This window comes from Crocodylus siamensis, chromosome 5 (assembly GCF_052110815.1).
Source record: "Crocodylus siamensis isolate JL-2025a chromosome 5, ASM5211081v1, whole genome shotgun sequence".
Lineage (NCBI taxonomy): Eukaryota > Metazoa > Chordata > Crocodylia > Crocodylidae > Crocodylus > Crocodylus siamensis.
In genome coordinates this window covers 134,513,273-134,537,984 of record NC_143399.1, presented here as the reverse complement: position 1 = coordinate 134,537,984, position 24,712 = coordinate 134,513,273, and the positions used below count along the sequence as shown (strand labels likewise).

At 40.4% G+C, this 24,712-nt stretch overlaps 1 protein-coding gene across 1 annotated transcript in view; it reads right to left on the bottom strand.

The window, feature by feature from the left end:
• Positions 1–301: 301 nt before the first annotated feature.
• MRPL3 (mitochondrial ribosomal protein L3) overlaps positions 302–24,712 on the bottom strand; it is a 58,669-nt gene continuing 34,258 nt past the window's right edge. The window contains exons 7-10 of the mRNA XM_090046385.1: positions 20,133–20,241; positions 16,835–16,912; positions 14,273–14,350; positions 302–1,729 (exon numbers count right to left, since the gene is read on the bottom strand). Coding sequence (XP_089902511.1) covers positions 1,586–1,729; positions 14,273–14,350; positions 16,835–16,912; positions 20,133–20,241 — 409 coding nt within the window. The 3' untranslated portion in view covers positions 302–1,585. The remainder of the gene's footprint in view (positions 1,730–14,272; positions 14,351–16,834; positions 16,913–20,132; positions 20,242–24,712) is intronic.

The following is a 24,712-nucleotide window of genomic DNA, read 5'->3' as shown; positions in this document are numbered from 1 at the left end:
CTGTCAGGATTCAAACAGAACTGCATACATTGATAAGATTACCCAGAGTTAGAAAAATAAATATTAAAAACCTTTGGAAGGGTTTGTTGTTTCCCAACGGCCTCTTAGAAAACACTTATCTACACGACAACTTTTGGTGAGTTTCCCACAAATCCACCCCTTTTCAGGCAAAAACCCCACAGAGATAGAGTTCCTCTTCCTAACAGAACAGTGGAAAGTGATAATTGATCTAATTAGCAACGTATCTTAAGAATAAAAATAAAATACTGAAAACAAAGGAAGTGGTTCTGTACAACACAGCTTGGGCTAAACTCTGATAATTTATTGTTTAAAAAAAAGATGATTCTTTTACGAAAATTGCTTTTTTCACATTCTATGCAAAAGCAATAAACATAACATTTTAAATTTTATAAAAACTTGTGCGGTTTTATAAAAATTATTGAGGGATCTATCCTCAGTCAAGCTGCATCTATGGATGTGTCTATATATCACCACTTTCTCCTGGACAGTTAAGATGCACTGGAATAAATGCTGATCACTTGTTCATAACGTACTTCCTAGGTACTAGCCTAAAAACACTGACTAACCTGACTTAATTTGCCAATGGGGAAAGGAAGTGTAGTAAGAAGAGACCTGTTTGGTGTCCCTAATTTGCTGTTGTAGATACATTTGCCAAGGCTTTTCAACAGTACGGGTATTACCAGCTCACATCCCTGTCAGCTGTGCTTTAATACTACCAGTAACATCTCTCCCAGTCTAGTATAATTCCTATGCATGTCTAATTTGTGTAAAATAATATAAGCTTTTGAATATCACACAACAAATACAAAATACAGTCAATGAATTTCATGGATAGGTGCAGATACAGGTAAGATAATTTTAAATGGGATGATATTTCACCTTTGTGAACCCTGTTACATATTACTGTTGCTCTAAACACACAGTATTAAAAAATGTTTTCATGGGAGATGCAAATGAAACGAATAAAGACTACGTCACCACAACCACAACATCATTCTTAACTGTGATGAAACGTTTTGAGAAGACAGATTGTTTTTCCCCCCTCATACCCTGTTCCAATTTTTCATATTCATTTTTTGTGAAGTCTTAAATTTGTCTTTCCAATGAAAGCATGTGATAGTTAACACATTTTATTTTATGTTTTATCAAAATTAGTCAGTATACTTCCCATAGGAGAAAAATACAATTTAGTTCCATTGGATTGTTTCAACTTCAATCAGTTCATGTTATCCACTTGATCTCAAAAAACGGAGTTAAATTTAAATCTTGGCAGCTTGCAAAAGAAAATGTTGCAAAAGCTATTTTTTCTATGTGAAAGGTTAGGTCAGAAGTACAACCACTGCTTTGCAATCCATCCCTCAGATTCTTCTACTTAAGACCACCTTCTGTTTTAATACAGTTCTTGGACACGTGGTGGCAGATCTTCCTGCCTGACAAAAACATCAGCACTTGAAATATTCAGGTCATTTGGCTAGATTGTAATTCCTGCCTACTATTGCTCAGCACAGCAAAATTCACAGAAAAAAAACATGACACCTGCATGCTCCTGACAATGTCAATAGCACTAAGTATATGTGACAGATGCATCAGTAAACTGGAAAACATCCTCATCATACAAGTCTTCTGGTAGCTGCTCTTCTCCATCAGCAAAAAATGTGGGGAATGGAGGATTTTCGAGACGGTGAGTAGGCAGATTTGTATCTGTGATCTAGAGGGGGAACAAAATGGTTTAATAAATCAAACGGAAGATTCAAAAGACAGTAATGTATTCAAAACATAGGAAATCTTTTTTTCCCCTCATGCATGAGGAAAGCCACATTTATACTACATTATTTATGTAAAGAATTCCATGTCCAACCATCAGTTATAGTAACAGTACCATCAGTTCATGATAATTTTGTTCTGGATCCACTAGAGTTTTGAAAGAAAATCAGTATTTGCTCAGCTTTTAACCAGGTTGTGGGAGGAATCAGTCAACCTCCAAGAAACCAAAGCATGAAATTATACCCAAAACACACCAATTTAAGTCTCCAGAATCTGATTATTTTTTTTACTCCTATTAAGGCAAGAAAAACGTAGCATCACTGAAAGAAGCTCAGTTTTTTTATCCTATGCATGCATTTAAGTTTATAGTTAGTTACACATTTCCTATCACAGCCAGTTTTCTACACTGCACCTGTATATTTCTCCACACAGAAACAGGAGCTTTTTTTTCTCTTTTAAATAAGAAAATGTAAATTATAAAATGCAAAAGTATACAAGGGTGAAATTACTTTAAAAATAACTGGATCTCAAGTTGGTTGTGTACCTTTTATTTGAATTGTGCTTGTATTTATTATTTCAGAAACTCAAGTGCTAGATAGGTAGTTTGCCCCCCTCTACTTCTCTAGACAAACGGTTTTATACACAAAGTCAGTCACAGGCTTATTTTGTGCATTATGTTTAACACCAGGTAGTATTCTCCAGTACCCAAGGATTTTTGCAGGGAAACCGAAATGCTGGGCTGAGGCCTTATAAACATTACGAAACATTTCATTCACTAGATCTTCATGCTGGGTACAGAGCATGGTTGTTAACAAGATGGTCAACCCTTAATTAAAGACAACCACTAACAATTTTTCAAGAATCAGGAACAGAAAAATCCTAAGGTCTTTTATACTTACTAACAACTACGTCTGTTAATCCTTGTGAGAATTTATGGCAAATATCTGTGATCAAAACAAGCTTAGACTGGAATATTACTCCCGAAGTGCACACAAGTGCTAAAATGGATGCACTACAAGCAGTGCTATTGGATTCTATGCAGCTGATTAATGTAGGGAAATTTAAGCACATAGAAGGCTGCAGAATCAGAGCCTAGCTTTCAAAGCTTTACAAAACAGCGTTTTCCAAAAGCATTTTTTTTTCTTTAATACTGACCTCTCAATATGTGAAAAGATTTTAAATCTAGCCTCTGCAACACCAATCTCTGCAGAAAATTAGTACTGAGAATTATCAGTGAAAAGCAGATATATTCTTGCTGCTCGTGGGTTGGATGAGGCAGATGATAACGACTTGATATCTCTGGAGAAAAAGGAAGTACGAACTCAAGGGGAATGAAATCCCAGTTGAAGTCAAACTCCTCATTTCTATATTGCTGGGTTTTCTGGCATACAACGTGCCTTCAGATATAACGCATGCCTTGCTTTTGGAAGGCAGCATGTAGGAAAACAGTCAGCTGTGACTGAGAAAACGGGAGGTACACGTGACATGTCCCAGCTGATTCATTCAGTCTTCTGAGATTCCACTCTTCCTGGACAGTGTCTCCAGGGGGGGTTACTCTTTGGCCATGTACAGGTGTTATGTTTCTGCCACTCCCAATAGAAAGAAAATGTTCATCAGGTTTCTCCCACATGAAAAATACCACCTGTTAAAATGAGATTTAAAAGCTGGCAGGGGCAGGAACTGAGGCAGGGCAGGTGCTTCTGGTCCTCATGGCTTTAAATGCTGTGCATACAGCCTGCCTGGGCAGCGGATACAACAATTTAAAAGGCATGGAGCTGGGAACTGGGGTTGGGGATACTGGCCCGGGCCTGTTTTCCCATGCCTCTGGCTTTAAATCACTCTGTATATAGTGGGCTGGCATGCATGGTAATATAAAAGCCAGAGTCTACCTAGTGACAGTTTTCTAAATTAAAGTCTTCCATATGCTAAGACTTAAGGCAAGATTTGTTTCTGAAGACAAAATGGCTCCAAAAACATGGAGAATGTGTTAGGTAGGCGTGGGATTGTGTACCAGATCTTTGTCATTTGTGCAGCAGACTCCATCTTTTCCAGCTGACTCTGTTCTCCAGCTCTATACAGTCTTCACTGTACGCTAACTTAGGCAGTTCCTCTGAGCTGACTATGATTTGCATTTTTCAATCCTAAGTCAAACAAATTTTTGGTATACACAGGTTGAGGTCAAAGGGAAAATATCATTGCTGCGAGGACTCCAACCACTGGTAAGTTCACAGGAAAATAAATCCAATAAACTAAAGAAATCCAGTGCCAGCTGAACTGCTGCGACTTTGCTCTCACTTTTAACTGCATTGCTGTACTTTCCTTCATTATAAGAAAACACACCGCACTCTTTAACCGAGGAATCCTATTCTAATCTTCTATTTGATTTCTGTCCAGTTAGGACCCTTTCTTGTCACATCACTTATGAGTGTACCTGTTTTTGGAGCAGAAACTGTGTTTTTATTTGTGGCAGACAAGGTTCTTTGGGTAAATCCGATCTCTTTTATTAGACCAACTCAAATACAGTAGTTGGAAAAATCCTTCTTTGCAAGCTTTCAGCTACAAACACCCGTCGTCAGGCTGAGAAAACGTCTGACTTTTTATTTGTGGTGCACTTAGAACATTTTGGGAAGTTTAGAGCAAATTTTTGTTGTTGTTACTTTAATTTAGACCTTGATGATATACTATTTTAGACTGTTTCATTTTGTGAACTCTCTCACATGTTTATGTCTTATGGACTGCTTGGAATGCCTAAAAGTACAAGGAATGTAGATACTGGGGAACTACTTGTTTTACTTTGCTTTTTAATAATGTACAGTAATATTCAACTTTACCTTTCTTTAAATTACAATTATTTTTAAACCTCTCATCCTAGGACTTAGGAATAAAGCATCTGCCCTCACTGAAGGCAAACAGAGCATTAACTCATCTCTGTCCTGTGTTGGTTTACTTGAGTAAATCAAACAGGTCCATTTGGCTTCACTATTTTATCCCGCACATGAATGCCAAGTGGCATTTGGAAGACTGTTTCTTTGCGCATTCAGGAGGCCTCTTATGTACTGCAGAACATTTCAAAGAGGCCCACGTCCTTTGCAGCACAATTTAGGGACACAATTCCTCTTTATAAGACTCTCTTTGGATGGTTCCCAGGTTCCAGACGGACAAACTATATTTGATGTAACAATCATTTTCTTTTGATACTGCCAAAGATGGTACTCCTCTTGTGTCCTTTCAGGATTTTACATTCAGCTCTTTCAACAATCGTGGGTTGACTGAGCAAGTTTTCCTATTGATGTCATGGCAAGGGCTATTATATCAATGCCCAACATGGAGAGGAAAAAAACCCCAACAAACCAAAAAACCATGCCCTGTTTCCTTTTTCAGTTTAGAAGGCAAAGGTGGCTGTTACCACTTGGTATGAACAACTGAAAGGGGAACTTCATTTAAAGTAAATCTGATTAACTGTTAGAAAACAGTGCAATTACTGTTTCTTAGGAGGCCTACCAAACTGTTCCCTTGGTAATTATGAAGGGCAGCACACAGAAGGTTGTGAATACTGTATTACCGCAGGGCAAGAAAACACAGGGTGGACAACCCCCACCAGAGGAATCAGCATACTGCAGCAATTGCACACAACTGTGGCTCAGTAGTTGGCAGAGTGCCCACAACCTACACAAGGGTTAGGCAGAACTAACCTGGGCAGTAGCCTTATAATAAAGGTGGCGAGTACCTAAAGCACGTATCTTTCCTCAGAAACAGCAACGCTAAACCTCGCCAGTAACACGTTTCAAAACAGAAAGACCAAAATATCTGAACCTGGGGAGAACAACAGTACAAACTACAGTCTTTGATGCAGGGGTCTCAAATTTCAACTCTATGCTGTATCTTACTGTGTTATAATGGATTGGTTTGCATAACGGTTTTAATTTACATATGGAGTTAAACAAAAGCATTGTTTTGTCTATTATTTAGTTTAAGCTGGTGATGCTTAACCTTTCCCCTTACCCTGAAGGGGACCGTGTTTTAAATTCAGAAATGGTCCAAGGGCCACAGAGAAAAAGCATTACAGTTCTGTACTTTGGCATATCCTAACATCAAATATTTTAAGTAACATTGGAAAGGAAAACACGTTTTTAGTAATTTTAGGCTTATTAAATGCAAATGGGAAACTTCGGTAGTCATAGTATTATTTTATATTTTATTAAATGAATTAAAAGCTGCGCAAAACCTGCAGCTCCAGCCAGAGCCCATGTTGCCATGTCAGCGAGACCAGAGTCTTCACAGAGCTCCAAAGTCCGGCACTGATACCTGGGCCCTTTTCCCTGCCACTGAACTCAGCTGTGGGAGGGGAGAGGAGGAGGGTAGGGGGAGGCGAACAGCAGCCATGTTCATGTCCTACACTCTGGAGTTGCGTGAAAGCTCTGTTTTCACCAGCATGTCAGTGTGGATGAGTGTGCAGCTGCCCTTCATACCTTCCTTTCCCCTCCATCTCTCAATTCAACTGGAAGGGAAAGGCGGGGAAGAGTGGAAGGAGTGCTCACTTATGCTGATGAAGGCCAGAGGTTGAACACCCCGGCTTAGGCTGTGTTTAATTCTTTCCCAGGCCTGTGCACCTAAAAGCTTCTATACAGTTTGTACAATTAAAAGCACCAAAAAAAAAAGAAACAAACAAGCAACAAATCCTTGCTTCTTGCTGGAGCCTCACCACTGCAGCAACACTTCAACCTTACTATAAAATGCCAGTACACGCATTTGTACAAGATATACAATTACCACATTTTCTCATACAACTTGTCTTGGGAAGTCAAAAATGAAGAAGAGATTTTTCCAGAATCGTGGCTGAATGCAAGCCTCATGGAGCAGGAATGGAGTCTTCTCTTCAGCATCACTCCCTTTCTCCCTGGGGGTGAAGCTTTAACTCTGTAACAGCCACCAACAAAATGGCAGCAGCTTTTGGCAATGAAACTAGTACCCCATACCTCCATTCCAGCACAAAAATGGCCTTAAAGCATGCATCCCCAAAAGCCAAATCAGGAGGGCTAATTTTTGGGATGAGTGTGTGGTATGTGAGTAAATACAGTACATAAATATATTTACTACTAATATTCTACTATCCAATCTTTTGATGCAGCTGTTCTCAGTGTAATGCATCTAAAAATCCAAGTGCTTGAGACACCTTTGTATTTTTCAAAGGTGCAGTTAGATTGGATTCTTACATTATACAACTAACTTGCTATAGTGGACAGAGTTGTTCATTTTACCTCCATTTAACCACCTCTCTCTTAAACAACATCTCTCTTTGGAAAAATACTGTTCTCCAAGACTGAATGTTATTGGACCTCCAAGGGAGAGAATACAACACAATACTCCACCTACATGGTTTCATTAAGTTCCAATATTTCAAGTAGTCTATCATTATCACTGTGCAATTTTTAATCCTGTTCTATAACAGTAACATAATCAACTGCTAAAGTTCTGTTGACTTTCACCATCCAAATAAGAGTTGGATGACATAACTTAGTTTACAAGTGGCATACTGTGTCATAATGCATATCTTGTTTTGTTGGACTACTACATTATGTTGTTTGCATATTGTTTTTTATTAAAGAGCAGCTCAAACACTACATCACAAAGCTGAAATTGGTTTTGGTCACAATTTTGTCATTCAGTCTGTAAAGCAAAGTTAATTGACCTTGCATACACTCAATAAACTGTGCATATACATTATTCAAATACTGACAGTATAAGTGACAGTATAAACAAATACAATCCAATTTCAGAAATCTATCAGCATAAGACACTGATACAAGTCTGTCACCCATTTCCAGTTTGACTGTCACAGCTCCCATTTGCACCTCAACAGGGCTACAGGCTGTGTCTGTGATAGCAAATGCAGCAGCAAAATGCAAATTATTGCTTTTTTTTTTTTTAAGGACTGCAAACTAGGTCTGACATTTTTGCTTCATCCACAAACTAATAAGGAAAGACAGGGAGAGTGACATGACTGATAGCACCCTTTAGAATATAGGAAGAAAGTTGTAAAATTGTAAAGTGCTACAGCTTTCCCTTTCTATGAAGGGAATATTTCAAATGCGCTAATTTTCCTTTTACTGGAATGCACACACTAAATCTCAGGATCCACAACATGGCACCACATGAGAATTATGAAGAAATGGTTCACATTTTTCATACATATAAAAAGACTAGCACTAATTTATTAATTGTCACCTATTTAATAACATTAACGTTAGGTTAAAGCCACTCTGTTCTAAAAGGGAAAGAATTGAGCAAACATTTTACAAATAAATGCATTGCACTGTTCAATTCCTCGTCCAAGATAAAAATAGCTATACTTACCAGGTAAATATAAATTAAATATGAATTAAATTTTGAGGATTTTTTGAAGCCAAGATAGAACATGACTTATTTATTCAGGAAAACTGACATGATACCTTATCAACAAGACCAAACTTAAGAACTTCTATGTAAACATCTAATCTTACAATATCCCATACAAAAGAAAATTATTTATGCAAAACCAAATAGATAATAACTTAAATGCAGTGAATTTGAATTTTTTTAGGTCTAACAAGAATACAGTCATGTCTTTGTCTCACTAAAACGATGGCAAAATGGCAACTGATTTAACCAGCTCCGAGTTTTATTCCATAACTCAGTAAGAATTTGGGAGGTGTTCACTTGGGTTTTATATTATTTCTAGTTATTAAGAATATTGTATGGCATTCATTAAAAAAAATGTTCATGGCAATACAATGATCCAAAGCTAGGCTGCATTGACAATTCCATACCTGATGGGCATAAAATAAAATTCCTCATGTTATAATAAAGACATTGGTTACAACTTTATAGTTAGGAATAAGTTCCATTTTGCTTTCTGAAAAAGACAGTACAACTTTTCTAAACATGTAGCATCTCTCTCTGAACAGAGAATGATTTTTCTAAGAATTTACAAATCAATCTGTGTTGTAGTTGGGTTGGAGCACAATTATAGATGTAATGGTTGAGGAAGTGTTGAAAGACATAGCTTTCTTTTGATATCTTCTATTGGATCAACTATATAACAGAGTAAATAAAATATGAAACCAATGTTAAACGTTACAGAACCAAAAACAAGTTTTCGTTTTTTAAATGTGCCATCAGATCACAGCTGATTTTTTAAAAATCAAACTTAAACAACTCAAAAGTAATCTGTAGGATCTACTTGGCAGAAAATTAAATACGATATTCCATGTCTCAACAGCATATGGCTCATGGGTGATATGAACTACCCTGACATCAACCGGGAGGAGCAGTCGGCCAGGTCTAGACACTCACGAAGGTTCCTGACATGCGTACAGGACCTACACCTCATGCAGGAGGTACTCGTCCCCGTACTGGATCTGGTGTTAGCCTCTGGGGACGACCTGGTGGGGGAGGTGCTAGTACAAGGGAGGCTAGGGGACAGTGATCATGAGATGATCCAGTTTGCTAATCAGAGAAAGGTGGGGAGGGTAACTAGAACAGCGCAAATGCCTGACTTTAGGAAAGCCAACTTCGATGCACTCAGGGCAGTAGTCAGGGAGGCACTCGGAGCCCACGGGGTAGCTAGTATGGGGGTCCAGGAAAGGTGGTCCTTCCTCAAGGAGGCTATCCTTGGGGCGCAGCAGGATGCAATTCCTCTACGCAGGAAGGTGGGAAAAGGGTCCAAGAAACCTTCATAGCTGAGCGCAGATATCTAGGCTGGCCTGAGGGCAAAGAAAAAAGCGTACTGGCGGTGGAAGCAGGGGGCAGGGACAAAGGAGGAGTACACCTCCCTGACCCGAGCTTGTAGGGATTTGGTAAGGGAGGCTAAAGCAGCACTGGAGCTTAGATTAGTGTCTGGGATTAAGGATAACAAAAAGTCGTTCTTCAAGTATATAGGTAGCAAGAAGTCGTCTCAGGGTAACATTGGACCCCTACGAGGCAGGGCGGGGCAGTTGGTGATGGACATGTGAGAGAAGGCAAAACTCTTCAACAAGTTCTTTGCCTCCATGTTCCTGTCTGCTGACAATGGGGTGCTCTCGGGTGATAGCGCAGAGAGGCCCAGGAAGGATGTGAGTCCCCCGACTGTTAGTTCAGACCTAGTTAAGGATTACCTGGAGGGCTTAGATGTGTCCAAGTCGGTGGGCCCAGATGACCTGGTGCTGGCTGGTGTCATTGCGGAGCCACTGGCACGGCTGTTCGAGGACTCCTGGTGCTCGGGCCAAGTCCCTGAGGACTGGAAAAGGGCCAATGTGGTCCCTATTTTCAAGAAGGGGAGGAAGGAAGAGCCTGGCAACTACAGGCCAGTCAGCCTCACTTCTATCCTGGGGAAGGTCTTTGAAAAAATTATCAAGGGCCACATTTGTGAGAGCCCTGCAGGGGAAGTGATGTTGAGGGGTAACCAGCATGGGTTCGTGCAAGGCTGATCCTGCCCGACTAACCTGGTCTCTTTCTACGACCAGGTAACAAAGAGCTTAGATGGGAAGGAGGAAGTCGATGTCATCTTCTTGGACTTCCAGAAGGCCTTCGACAGTGTCCCACCCAATTCTGGTGGGCAAGCTGAGGGACTGTGGCATTGACGAATGCACAGTCACATGGGTGGCAAACTGGCTCCAGGGGCGCACCCAGAGGGTGGTGGTGGACGGGTCGATGTCGACCTGGGAGGGTGTGGGCAGCAGAGTCCCTCAGGACTCGGTTCTTGGGCCAGTGCTGTTCAACATCTTCATTAGCGACCTGGACGAGGGTGTGGAGAGCACCTTGTTCAAGTTCACTGATGACACCAAGCTGTGGGCTAAAGTGAACACACCGGCAGCCAGGGACCACATCCAGGCAGACCTGGATAGGTTGGAGAAGTGGGTGGATCTGAAAAGGATGCGGTTCAACAAGGACAAGTGCAGAGTGCTGCACCTGGGGAAAGGGAACCAGCATTATGGTTATAGGTTAGGCACTGACCCTCTCAGCAGCACAGAGGGATCTTGGAGTCATGATTGACTCTGGGATGAATGTGAGTCGCCAATGCGATGAAGCAATAGGCAGAGCCAACTGCACCCTGTCATGCATCAACAGGGGCCTCACTAACAGGTCCAGGCAGGTCTTGCTCCACCTCTATGCAGCGCTGGTCAGGCCGCAGCTGGAGTACTAGGTCCAGTTCTGGGTGCCGCACTTCAAGAGGGACGTGGAGAACCTGGAGAGGGTCCAGGGAAGGCCACTCGTATGGTTGGGGGCCTCCGTGGCCAGCCCTATGAAGAGAAGCTGAGGGACCTGAATCTCTTCAGTCTCCGCAAGAGAAGACTGAGGGGGGATCTTGTGGCTGCCTACAACCTTATCAGGGGCCACCAGCAGGGACTTGGGGAAGTCTGTTCACCAGGGCCCCCCTTGGAGTCACCAGGAACAATGGCCACAAGATGAGGGAGGATAGGTTTAGGTTAGATATTAGGAAGAACTACTTCACTGTAAGGGTGGCCAGAGCCTGGAATAGGCTTCTCAGAGAGGTGGTGCTCTCACCTTCCCTGGAGATCTTCAAGAGGAGACTGGATAGGCACCTGGCTGGGGTCTTATGACCCTTGCCACCCCCCAGTGCTCCTTCCTGCCCATGGCAGGGCGTCAGTCTCGATGATCTGTCTAGGTCCCTTCTGACTCATTGATTCTATATAAAAAGACTGCTAAGCAAGTGTTAGAGAAACAAAAGGTGCTCAGATCCCACAGAGACCAGACCACCTCATCAAACTAATTTTAACTGTAGGGCTGACAGTTAAATGCAAAGTCTTTGGCAAATATGTACTTTAGTCAAAAAGCAACAGCTTATAAAATTCTTACTTAGTGGTATCATTAAACAGAAGCATAAAGAATTTGCATAAAAAGGTGAGTCAACCAGTTACACGCACTGCTGTACAAATCAAAGAATAAAAAATAATGATCTATGACAAAGTGATTTTGCTTTTGCTGGACATATTATTAAGCATCACTACAGCAGTTTAGGTTTTTGGCTTAAAGTGGACAAGACCTTAAGAACATAAGAACCCAAGTAGTGCCATACTGGGTCAGACCAATGGTCCCATCTAGACCTGTGTCCTGTCTCTGACAATGGCACGAGCAGATGCTATACAGCATTGAACTGGACAGTGAGTCTAGAGCAGGGGTTTTCAACCTTTTTCAATAAGTGTACTCCCAGCAGCCAGATATGGGGGGGGGGAAGAGGAAATAGAGGGAGGGTGTGCGTACGGCCAGACATGGAATTGGGGGGGGGGGAGGGGGTGGCGGCGCGTGGCTAGACACGGAGTGGCAGCAGTGTGGGGTGGCAACAGCAGCTGCTGCCACATGCTAGCTTTCTACCCTCCCCACACTCTGTGGCTGACTGGCACCTGTGCAGCCCACAAAGGGGTGCCGCTGTCCTCTCTCCAACCCCCCTGGCCCTGCTCCAGGGAGGCAATGGTGCAGGGTGGTGGGTGGCTGCACTCCATCCCTACCTACTCACACATATCCCCAAGGGTCTTCATAAGTACCCCTGGGAGTATGCATACCCCCAGTTGACAACCCCTGTCTAGACCAATCTCTCCCATATTCAATACCCTCCCTGACACCCACCATTTATTGGCTTAGAGATGCATCTCTGATCAATTCTGTTCAATTGTCATTAATAGACCTTAAATGTAGTAGAGAAAGGAACATTCACTATTTCAGATGTGCAGATAGAAAGCAGAATCATCCTAAATTTGCCCTGACTATAAATTTGCCCTGATTATAAATGATATAATGTCCAGTACTTTTGGAGACAAGTTACATGTATTCAGAAAACAGTTTCTTTTGGATACACATTAACGTGCTTTCTTCTGTCTCTGAAAAACTGAGGAGCTAATTGGGTAATCCATCCCAGAGACTGGGATAGGTGGTCATAACCAGTGCAGGCTACAAAGGATTATTCGTACTCCTAATACATGTTGGTAAAGAACGTATCTACGTATGCAATGCCTATCTGATACATTTGATTGTTGTTGCTATCTATAGGATCCATCACCATAGAAACACTTTGATACCTTATAACTTACTATCAACCCACGAAGGAACTGACGTGGAAGAAATTAAGTCCTTATTGTATTTACCCAAATCCAAGATGATTTTAAATGCAAGACTTACCCCTAATTAGATTCTATACATGCAACATTATAAATGTGTAATAGTTTTCCATGTATAGAATCTAATTAGTGGAAGGGTGCTTTAACTGGAAAATTCTCCCCCCAACTTAATTCTGACAAAGGGCCAGACCTGCTTCCAGCCTATGCGTATGCTTGCCCCTGCCCCTTTACCTTCCACTGCAGCTCTGCCCCAGCTCAGAAGCAGGCGGCAGCAGCAGCAACAACCCTGGCCCAGTATCCCAGAGGCAGCAGCATCTCCCAGGCAGGCTGATGGGACTGAAGTAAAAGCTAAGAGTAGCTGGGGGGAAGGGATGGGGGAGGGGAGGCAGGGTGGCTTTACGGCATCCCCTGTACTCCCCCACAGCCCTGGAGGTGCACACTTGGGTCTCCCCCACATGCCCCCAGCTGTAAGCCCCCTCACCTGCCATACGAGCCACCTTGGCGCAGGACAGGCAGCAGCTCAGCTCTGGCTTCAGACCAAAGCTGGGGTTGAAGCCAGAGCCGAGCTGCTGCCTGTCCTAGGCTAATATTCAAATCTGGGCTGAGGTTCTTCCCCCTACCTCCCCATATTGTTTGGGGTTGGAAAAAAAAAGAAAATCTTATCTTAGATTTGCATAAATATGGCACTTACAAAATCCCTAAATGGAACAAGGTTAATCTATTTTGAAACAACCCCTAAAATCAAGTGACCCAGTCTAATTTCATTATTGTGGATTACAGAATTTATTTATACTTTAGATGCATGTATTCAATTTTTTACTGGTGCTTTGAGCTTTGACAGATAGCCCTGAGAAAATTTCATGAAAGTCTGTGATTACTTAGTTCCTTAAAACTGTAATAAACAGCAAAAATATGGTCATCCTGACCATGAAGAAGCTTGTTTTATTTCCACAGACCATGAACTCCAGCTGCTCCCAGTTTCACTTTCATTATTCTTCAGATGGACAAAATACAATATACACTGCATGGGACTCCAGTCCCTTTGATTCCTCTGTGCAACAGAATGAAATGCTGTCCCACCATTCTGTCCAGCTGCTACCATGGATAGGTAGGAGACTAGAAATATACCAGATTGCTCTTAATTTAGCACCCACCTGCATTTCAGGTTACTGATGACCAGAAGAGCCCTTAAACTAGTACTCTGCAAAGCTAGTCCAGTGACTTAGGTTAAAGTGTCAGGAAGAAGTGGTCTGAACCAAAGCTACTTATAACAACATAATCACCGAAATAGTGTATAGTAGGCTGAAAGTGTGGATTACAGATGAGTGTTAATGTTCTGAAAAGACAGCAGACATTAGATAAACAGCATAACGAAACAATTTGAGAAACAAACCTACCTTTACCAAGCAATTTCGGTGACCTGGGACAGAACCATTTACAAAAATGATGTTGTGTTTTGTATTGATTCTCCACACCTGAGGGTTTACAAAAATAAGGAAGAAAAATAAACACCCAAGCATTTTACTATTACTTTTTATATTTATAAAAATAAAGGTTAATACTGATTAACAAATCAAAGACAATGATATGTGGCTAGATTTTACACCATGCTAGCACATAAGCCTTCTGCATATGTTTGTCCTAAACCTGACCCAAAATGCCACTTTGAGTAGACATTTAATACCAGTTTCTCTATCAACTTCAAAGAACTTTGGATTAGGCCCATAACAGCTAAGCTTTCCATCATGTGGCACCAAATACCCAGGGATACCCAGCACGGGTTTACTGCAGGTAGGTCTTGCTTGACCAATCTCATTTCCCTTTATGACCAGGTGACCCATCACCTGGACAAGAGGGAAGAGCTTGATGTCATATATCTTGACTTTACAAAAGCTTTTGATATGGTATCCCATGATCATCTCTTGACAAAACTGGCTAACTGGCCTCGAACTCACCACAATCTGCTGGCTGGGGAACTGGTTCCGCAATAGGACCTAGAGGGTGGTGGCTGACGGAAGCCAAATGTCTTGGTGCACAGTGAACATTGGGGTCCCTCAAGGCTTTGTCCTAGGGCCTATACTGTTTAATATCTTCATCAATGATGTAGACATTGGTGTCAGAAGCAGACTGGCCAAGTTCACTGATGACACCAAACTCTGGGGTAAAGCATCCACACCTGAGGACAGGAGGGTGATCCATGCAGATCCTGACAGGCTCAGGAAATGGGCAGATGAGAACTTGATGGTCTTCAACACCGAAAAATGCAAGGCTCTCCACTTTGGGAGGAAAAATCTGCAGCATGCTTATATACGCTGGCTAGCACTACAGATGAAATGGGCTTGGGGGTCATGATTGACCACAAGATGAACATAAGCCTTCAATGTGATGCTGCGGCTAGTAAAGCGAGGAAAATGCTGGCTTGTATCCATAGACGTTTCTCAAGCAAATCCTTGGTGAGGCTGCAGCTGGAGTGCCGCATTGAGTTTTGGGCTCCACAATTCAAAAACGATGTGGAGAAGCTTGAGAGAGTGTAGAGGAGTGCCATGCGCATGATCAGAGGTCAGGATAACAGACCTTATGAGAGGCTGAGAACAATGGGACTCTTCAGCCTGGAAAAGCGCAGGCTCAGAGACGATCTGGTGGCCACTTATAAATTTATCAGGGAAAGTGTGTTCATCAGAGCACCCCAAGGGATGATAAGATCGAACAGTTACAAACTCCGCCGTGACCAATTCAGGCTGGACATAAAGAAGAACTTCTTCACTGTCCGAGCCCCCAAGGTTTGGAATAGACTGGCGCTGGAGGTGGTTCAAGCACCTACTTAGAATGCCTTCAAGACACATTTGGATGCTTATCTTGCTGGGATCCTATGATCCCTGCTGACTTCCTGCCCCCGGGGTAAGGGGCTGGACTCGATGATCCTCCGGGGTCCCTTGCAGCCCAAATGTATATGAAATGAACCTCATGTTCTCTCTTCTCCTAACAGCAACAGCTGTAGAAAAAAAAGCGGCATGCGACTGGGCCTCTCCTAGGGACTCCAGTACCTTTGATCCCTGGGAACATGGTAGGCTTGGGCTTACAAGATATGGCCTCTTCCCATTTATTTCTTTGAGTTCATAGACCACCCCAGGTACACACTATCCTTGCTTTCTCCCAGGGCAGTTATATACCCAATATAAAAAAAATTACACTATTTTAGTGGTCTACAGCAGGAGTAGGCTATACCTAGCACAGGTGCCAGCGTGGCACACAAAGGCATTTTGCTTGGTGTGCGGTGCCTCGGGACAGATGGCAGGGCCGGGGCCGGGGCCGGGGCCAGGGCTGCACTGCCACAACAAGGATTGGGCCCCTCCCAGCTCCCCCACTGTCCAGCCCTGGCATGCCAACATCTTAGAAGTCAAGGTTAAAGGTGTTTTTGGCACTCTGCCCAAAAATACTGCTGACCCCTGCTCTATAGCATCCAGCCATCTCTTGCTTTTAATCACCATAAAAGTGTTGTTAAGGCTCCAAGAGCATAATTACACTTTGTATTGGGACCTGCATGGCCCTCAGATACTAAGAGCTTCAGGCACTACTGACTTGTGCTGGATTTGAACACAAGTGGAATAAAAACAGGAAATTTAGTTGATGGTCCCCAAAAAAGCCAGTCTTCCCAACTTGCCACCTCAAAGAGAGATGTCAAGCAGGAAGACGGTGAGGAATTCTACATGTGGGTAGAGCATCACCTAATGCCATGAGCTCTTATGCATTCTTCCTTCTTTTTTCACCGCAGGAACGAAATGAGGAAGGACACAAGTTGTATGGGTCCTTTTGCCTTGCTTGCATCAAGAAGTTGTAGAGGCAGTCAGAACCAAGGTAAAGCCACACTGCGCTGGGGGTTAAAGCAACTGAAAACCTGATTAGCTGACTAAAATACAGTCAACTTCATCCCGATGTGCTCTGCTATAGTTTGAATTTACCTTTAATCCGAAAGCTGTCTTGTAGGTGTTACCCATTCTCCCAGGCATTTTCTTTCCAGGAAAAACTCTGCTAACTTTCTATACCAAAAGAAGAATAAAAAGTACACTGTCAAAGGTATCACTGCAAAGCGAAAGGAAGGAGAGGAAATAAATGTATTGATACAGGGAGAGTAAAATACCCAAAAGAAGGACAGGTAACTCATTAACTTACTCTTCAGATACTGGATAAAATGACACCAAGGGCCATCTTAAAATGGGGTTTACGGTGTTCACAATCTCTTACTTTACATTTTTAAATATTCCCTACTGATGCACAAGGATTAGTTCATAGGATATCTGAAACAGTTTGGATTTAGTATGTCACAGTAAGCCAAGATTTCCTGGGACATACCGACGCACTGACAAAGACACCCAAATGGAGGTATTCCAGCCCTCCCCAATATAAGAGGTTTACAGATTTGAGGGGGGAAAGACACACCGCTTTCTAGCATCCTGCTTTTACAACTTTATACCAGGTAGAGGCATAAAACAGCTCTACTGGCCCTAGTTTCAGCCACTGGAGAATTCCCCTGGGCACAGGCACAGCATGGTCTTTAGGTAGTGTGTCAGCGGCCTTTTTGTGAACTCTGGGAGTTGGAAGCACACTGGGGATAGGGCTGCAGTGCTGCCATGGACGCCGCTCTAACTTCGATAAAATATCCCTGGGCCCATACAAAGCTCCTGAGAGTAGAGAATGCAAAATGTGGCTTAAAGTCACATTAAGCTACCCACTCCTAGTCTGTGGATTTTTTTTGTAGTCTCTTAAAGGACTACACAGAATCACACCCATTTTCTTCAAAGGTATATTATCAAAATGAAGAATCCAAAACAACAACCAGATCAAACCATACCACTCCAATCCCCTTTATTTGCACATCTACTCAGCTATCTTGCCTTTAGCAGCTTAGGCCCCATCTACACCTTGCACTTAAAAGCGTAATTAACCAGTGAATCATGCCTTAAGCTGGGACCCAGCCACATGTGCAATCAATTAACAGTGTGATAAAACAAGCAATAAATCACAAAGTTATTTCACAAAAAATGTCAAATAACTTTGTGGCTTGCTCTTACCATATCATTAATTGAACATGTGGCCAGGTGCTACATCAACTACTCCTTTTTGTCTTATTAGTTTCCTCTACACATTAAGAGCCCCTCTTAGATGTTCAGGTAAAGGCACGATAAGATCTGATGCATGATCTGCACATTGCACATGCATGGCAGGAAGCATGACTGTAGGATCCAACATCAGACCCTATAATACAATATAGCCAGTGCAGAGGGAGCCTCATTGCTACAAGCCCCACAGCTGATGGGGTTCACAGTGGTTCATAGATTCAATTCAAGAGCTGCCTCCACTGAGAGCCTCATAAACTGTAGAGCTCAGAGAGACAGAAAGGGACACCCTCTCCCCCTCCAAGACTCAATCAGCTGTGGGGCTCACAGCAGGAACCGTGTGAGGAACACTGCCCCTCTGTAAGCCTCCTCAGCTGCAGGGCTGGCACCAGGGGCAGCATGGGGAATACTGGCCCCCCCCTCCCCCCCCCCATCAGCTGCAAGGTTCACAGTGGAAACACTGTGATCCCAAGCTCCCCCTGCAACAACTGTATGGCATGACAGGATTTAATGCTGAATCCCAATCATGCCTTCTGCCATGCACATGTAGTATGACAGGAGGTGCAACTGTGTGGATTGTGCATCAGATCTCATCAGACCTTTACCTAAATATCTAAAGAGAGGCTGTTAATGTGCAGATAAAACTAATAAAAGACTAAAAAAGACAATTTTCACTTCTGAATCACCATTTAGGTTCTTGTCTGCCATTTCCTTCTCTATCCCCCATGTATTTGTTGGTTTCTTGTGCCAAAAACCAAAACAGCCAGCTGCAATAAGGATTACAAGACGCTGCTTCCATATCAGCAATGTAGCATATTTGAAAGAAAACCCACAGAGAGGGGAAAAAAAACCTTAAAACAACCTGAACTCATTGGCTCACTAACTGCCAATCCAATGTCATGTGCAACACTTGACTGCAGTCATCTTTTCACCTTCTTTTAATTCCTGGTTTCCTATCTTTGCGCCAATTGTTTTATGGTGCAAATAGTGGCCTAAACTAGGATCAAATTCAAAATACAAAACAGGCAAGAGTTGTTAAAAACCCTAAGTATGAAACAAAGCAGTATAAGGCCAAAAGGGTGGGGGGAGGAACCCCAAGAACTCCAGCATCACAAAGAACAGTGGCAGAAACAGCATGTTACAGGCAGTTTGCATTTGAAGGAAGAGAATAAAAATCAGTTCAAAATGTTCTTAAAGTCTCAAGCAGGCTATCATAGAAGCATGCTGCCATTTTGCCCCTGCTGTTCTCTCAAGTATCCTTAATTCTTCTGATTTTTTAAAAATAATTCCAGGACAATTAAAAGCATAATCAGGGAATAGTGCTATTGTGCGACTCTCTCAGCTAATCAGTAAGCCTAGCTTGCATACATTCCAATAGTCAAACATTTCCTTCTTAAATAAACTTAAAAGCTTCACAGAAATTTTAATGACAGGAAATAGTTTCAAAAGTCCAGACTATCCCATTAGAAAATGGGCTTTTGAAAAAAAAAAAAAAAAAAAAAAAGTAAATAAATACATTAAGAAATTTATAAAGAAGCCACCACACAAACAGTTCCACAATGGAGACTATAGCTGGAAAGATCTGTTAAATAAGATTTATGAAAGCTAGTTAACGTCAAGAAGCACATAAAACTGCCTCGTAAATTATCCACATCTTCAAACTAGCAGTAAGATTTTTGGAAGACAAAGCAAGTCAAAACCTTTTCAAACTATAAAGTCAATTATAATGGAATTTCCTCTTAACATATCCCTCTTAACACACTACTGACAGAGGGCACATTATTTCTCCCAGCCACACTGCAAGCACATTATGACTAGTGGCAAGTATTTGTTTAGTTGTTATCTATGTTATCAAGATATAGAAGACCTACTAACTACTGCTGGTTAAAGAAATAAAACCTTTTCCTATTTATCTTATTCCATTTTGTTCCTTGTGTGCTTTCTTGAACCTTCCTCCAAATCAGATGATGGTGCTGTCAGAGATACGACACTGGAACAGATACTCGGCCTCTTCCCCTCCATCCCCCAAACTGTTCCTATTATGTACAGAAATTGTGAAATGGCTCATTTTAATATACAGTTACCTCTTTCTAAAGCGTGGCAAAGAACGAATAATACCCCAAAATGAAAATAAAATACTTACACTAGTTCCTAATGCCCCAGGTCTTCTGTGCGTTTTAGTTTGGCCATGGGTGGCAAGCTGGCCTTTAAATCCCCATCTTTTCATGACTCCTTGAAAGCCTTTACCAATTCTGGGGGAGGGAAGGAGACAGCGGGGAAAGGAGTGAGAAAAGAAACCCACAAAGAAAAATTAATTCTGCCTTACATAGATTCTGAGCAAAGTTCTTAGCAATAGACACTGGAAGAGCTCCAGTAAGGCTCCTGATCCTTTAACCAGAGCAAAGCTCAGCAGAAAATATTCTAAAACTGTTTCTATGTTTACCAATTCCTGTGCTGTTTAGGGAAGTAAGAAGCAAAGAAGTAGTCACCCAGGCAAGAGTCATTTCAGAAATACAAGAACTGATCTCATCTCAAAATACTGTAATTAAGCACCACCAGATTAAACAAGGAGCAGAAAGAATAATAAGAACAATGAAAAAGGAGAGTTTCACAAGAGAAGGAAATGGCGAAGACCCATCAGAAAAGCTACCTTCAATTCAAGATGCAAGAAGTTGCTTAAAAAGTTGCAAAAACAAGCTTTTCAGTGTACAAAAAACACCTTTCCCAAAGTAAAATACACTTACCACTAGGTTTTGATAAGAAGCCCTAAGCACCAAGACACCTATCTGACTAATCTGACTTGGCCTCCTCTGAGAACTATGGGCTAGATCAATAAAAATTCCTAGTGGGCCTTTCCTTAATTATCTCTCATGAATGATTATTTTACATATTTTGAGGTTTACAAATACATAGAGCTTGGGGATTTTGTTGAACACTTTCAAGTGAAGAATCACAGCTTTTTACTTTCTTTATTAGGAAAAAAAGCATTAAAAAGTTTGCTTAATCTGTAATATTTTCAGTTTCCAATGATAAACAGAGGGTGTTTGATGCTGTACTAGTGTTTAAGAAAAAGTCAAGAAGGTGATTCTTTAATCTGAACATACAAGTAAACATATGGAAGAACTTTGGTGCTAAAAGGTCGAAGCTGAAATAAGAACCATTATGGCCTGAAAACTTATGCATTTAACTTTTTGTTCAATTAAATAAAATATTCCTTCTTAGCAAGATGCACCACACCAATTACTTTTCACATTCATCTGGACTTTGTACCAAAAAGAAAGACAACTCACTTGTGTTTTAGCATTGTAAAATGTGACAATGTAAGTTTAATTAGGCCTGAATGTAGCAGATTTAACATCTATGGTAAAACCGTTGCCCTGTGGGGTCAGGCCAGCTCTCAGGATCTCAATATTGTGCTGCTAGACAGGATGGTGTGACAATTGCACATATACAAACACACAAATCAATTAGGTGCATACACACACACACACACACTCTACCAGCTCTGGCACATACACATCCAAACCAGCCTAGGCACATGCATACCTATCACCAATTCAAGTATATACACCCCAAAAGTTAGACACAGATGACTAATTCATATATCATGCACACAATGACATAAATATATACATATATAACCCACCTACACATACACACAAGTAAGTTCCTAACTTGGATAGTACAGTGCGTGTGTGGGGGTGTGAGACGCGCTTGGGGTACCAGGGATACTTGGGGGAAGGTTCAGGTAAGAGAGAGAGAGTCAAAGTGTAGGGAGTGAAAGTTGCCAGAACCGGGATTAGAACCGGTGGACTACAGAGAAGCTGGCTGAGGAACTGAGGCTTGGGGTTACTTAAGGCAAACTGGGGCGGGAAACTGAGGCAGACAGCTGAGATACTGGGGGGGAAGATAAGTGGTGTCAAGAAAGAAAATGAGTATATACATATAACTGTATAACTGTGTATATACATATACACACATACATATACATACACACACACACACATACTATATATATATATACACACACACTCATATATATAATATATACACACACACATATATATATTTAGATACATATATACATATATATAAATGTACACACACACACTATATACATATATACACACACAATATACACACTACATATATACACACACATACACTCTCTATATATACACACACTATATACATATATACACACACACATACTCTCTCTATATATACACACACTATATACATATATAGACACACACATACTCTCTCTATATACACACACACTATATACATATATACACACACAAACATACTCTCTCTATATACACACACACACATATAAACACACACACTACATATATACACACACACACATACATATAAACACACACACTACATATACACACACACACATACACACATACATATAACACACACACAACACACACATACATATAAACACACACTACACACACAATATACATACATATACACACATACTCTCTATATACACACACTATACACATATATACACACACACACATACTCTCTCTCTATATACACACACTATGCACATATACACACACACACATACTCTCTCTCTATATACACACACATACACACACACATACTCTCTATATACACACACTATACACATATATACACACACACACATACTCTCTATATACACACACTATATACATATATACACACACAAACATTCTCTCTCTCTATATACACACTATATACATATATATATACACACACACTCTATATATATACTTATATAGACATACACACACACTATGTACACACACATGCACACCATACATATATACACACACACTATATATATATACAGACACACACACACACCATACATATATACACACACACTATATATATATACATACACACACACACACCATACATATATACACACACACTATATATATATATACATACACACACACCATACATATATACACATACATACATACGTACCATATATATACATACATACATCCCATACATACATACATATATATGTACACACACATACCATATATATATACATATGTACATACCCTATACACACACACACATACATACCCTATATATACATATACACACACATATACACTATATATATACACACACACACACCTCCACATATATACACATATACACTATATAGACACACACATATACACTATATATACACACACACACACACACCTCCACATATATACACATATACACTATATAGACACACACATATACACTATATATATACACACACACACACACACCTCCACATATATACACATATACACTATATAGACACACACATATACACTATATATATATATACACACACACACCTCCACATATATACACATATACACTATATAGACACACACATATACACATATATACATATACATACATACCATATACACACACACACACCATATATACACATATACACACACACAAATATACACTATATATATATACACACACACACATATATACATATACATACATACCATATACATATACACACACACACACACACATATATACACACACACACCATATATACACACACATACATACATACCATATATACATATACCATATACACATACATACCATTTATATACACACACACACCATATATATATAGATATAGAAATATATATATATATATATATATATATATACACACACACACATATATACACACACACATACATACATACATACCATATATATATATATATCTATATAGAAAGATATATATATATCTATATAGAAAGATATATATATATCTATATATATATATATATATATACACACACACATATACACACACAGGCATATATATATATACACACACACACACACAGGCATATATATATATATATATATATATACACACACACACATACATACATACACACCATATATATATATATACACACATACATACATACACACCATATATATATATACACATACATACATACACATTCAGACCATATATACACACACATACATACACACCATATATATATACACACATACATATATACACATTCAGACCATATACACCCCCCCATATATAGATATAGATATATATACACACATACATACATACCATGTATATATATATCTATATATAGAGATATAGATATAGACATATATATACACACATACATACATACCATATATATTTATATAGATAGACCGATATATACACACACACACACCATATATATATATATATATATAGATAGACCGATATATACACACACACCATATATATACACACACACCCATATATATATATACACACACACACACACCCACACACACCATATATATATATCGATATAAATCTAAACATATATATATACACACATACATACATACCATATATCGATATCGATCTAGACATATATATATACACACATACATACATACCATATATATATATAGATACACCCCCCCATATATATATATACACACACACACCATATATATATACACCCCCCGTAAATATATATATATATATACACACACACACACACACATACAGTATACATATATATATACACACACACACATACATACCACATATATATACAAACACACATAAACACATACATACCACATATATATATTTAAATACACACACACACACACACTTACCATATA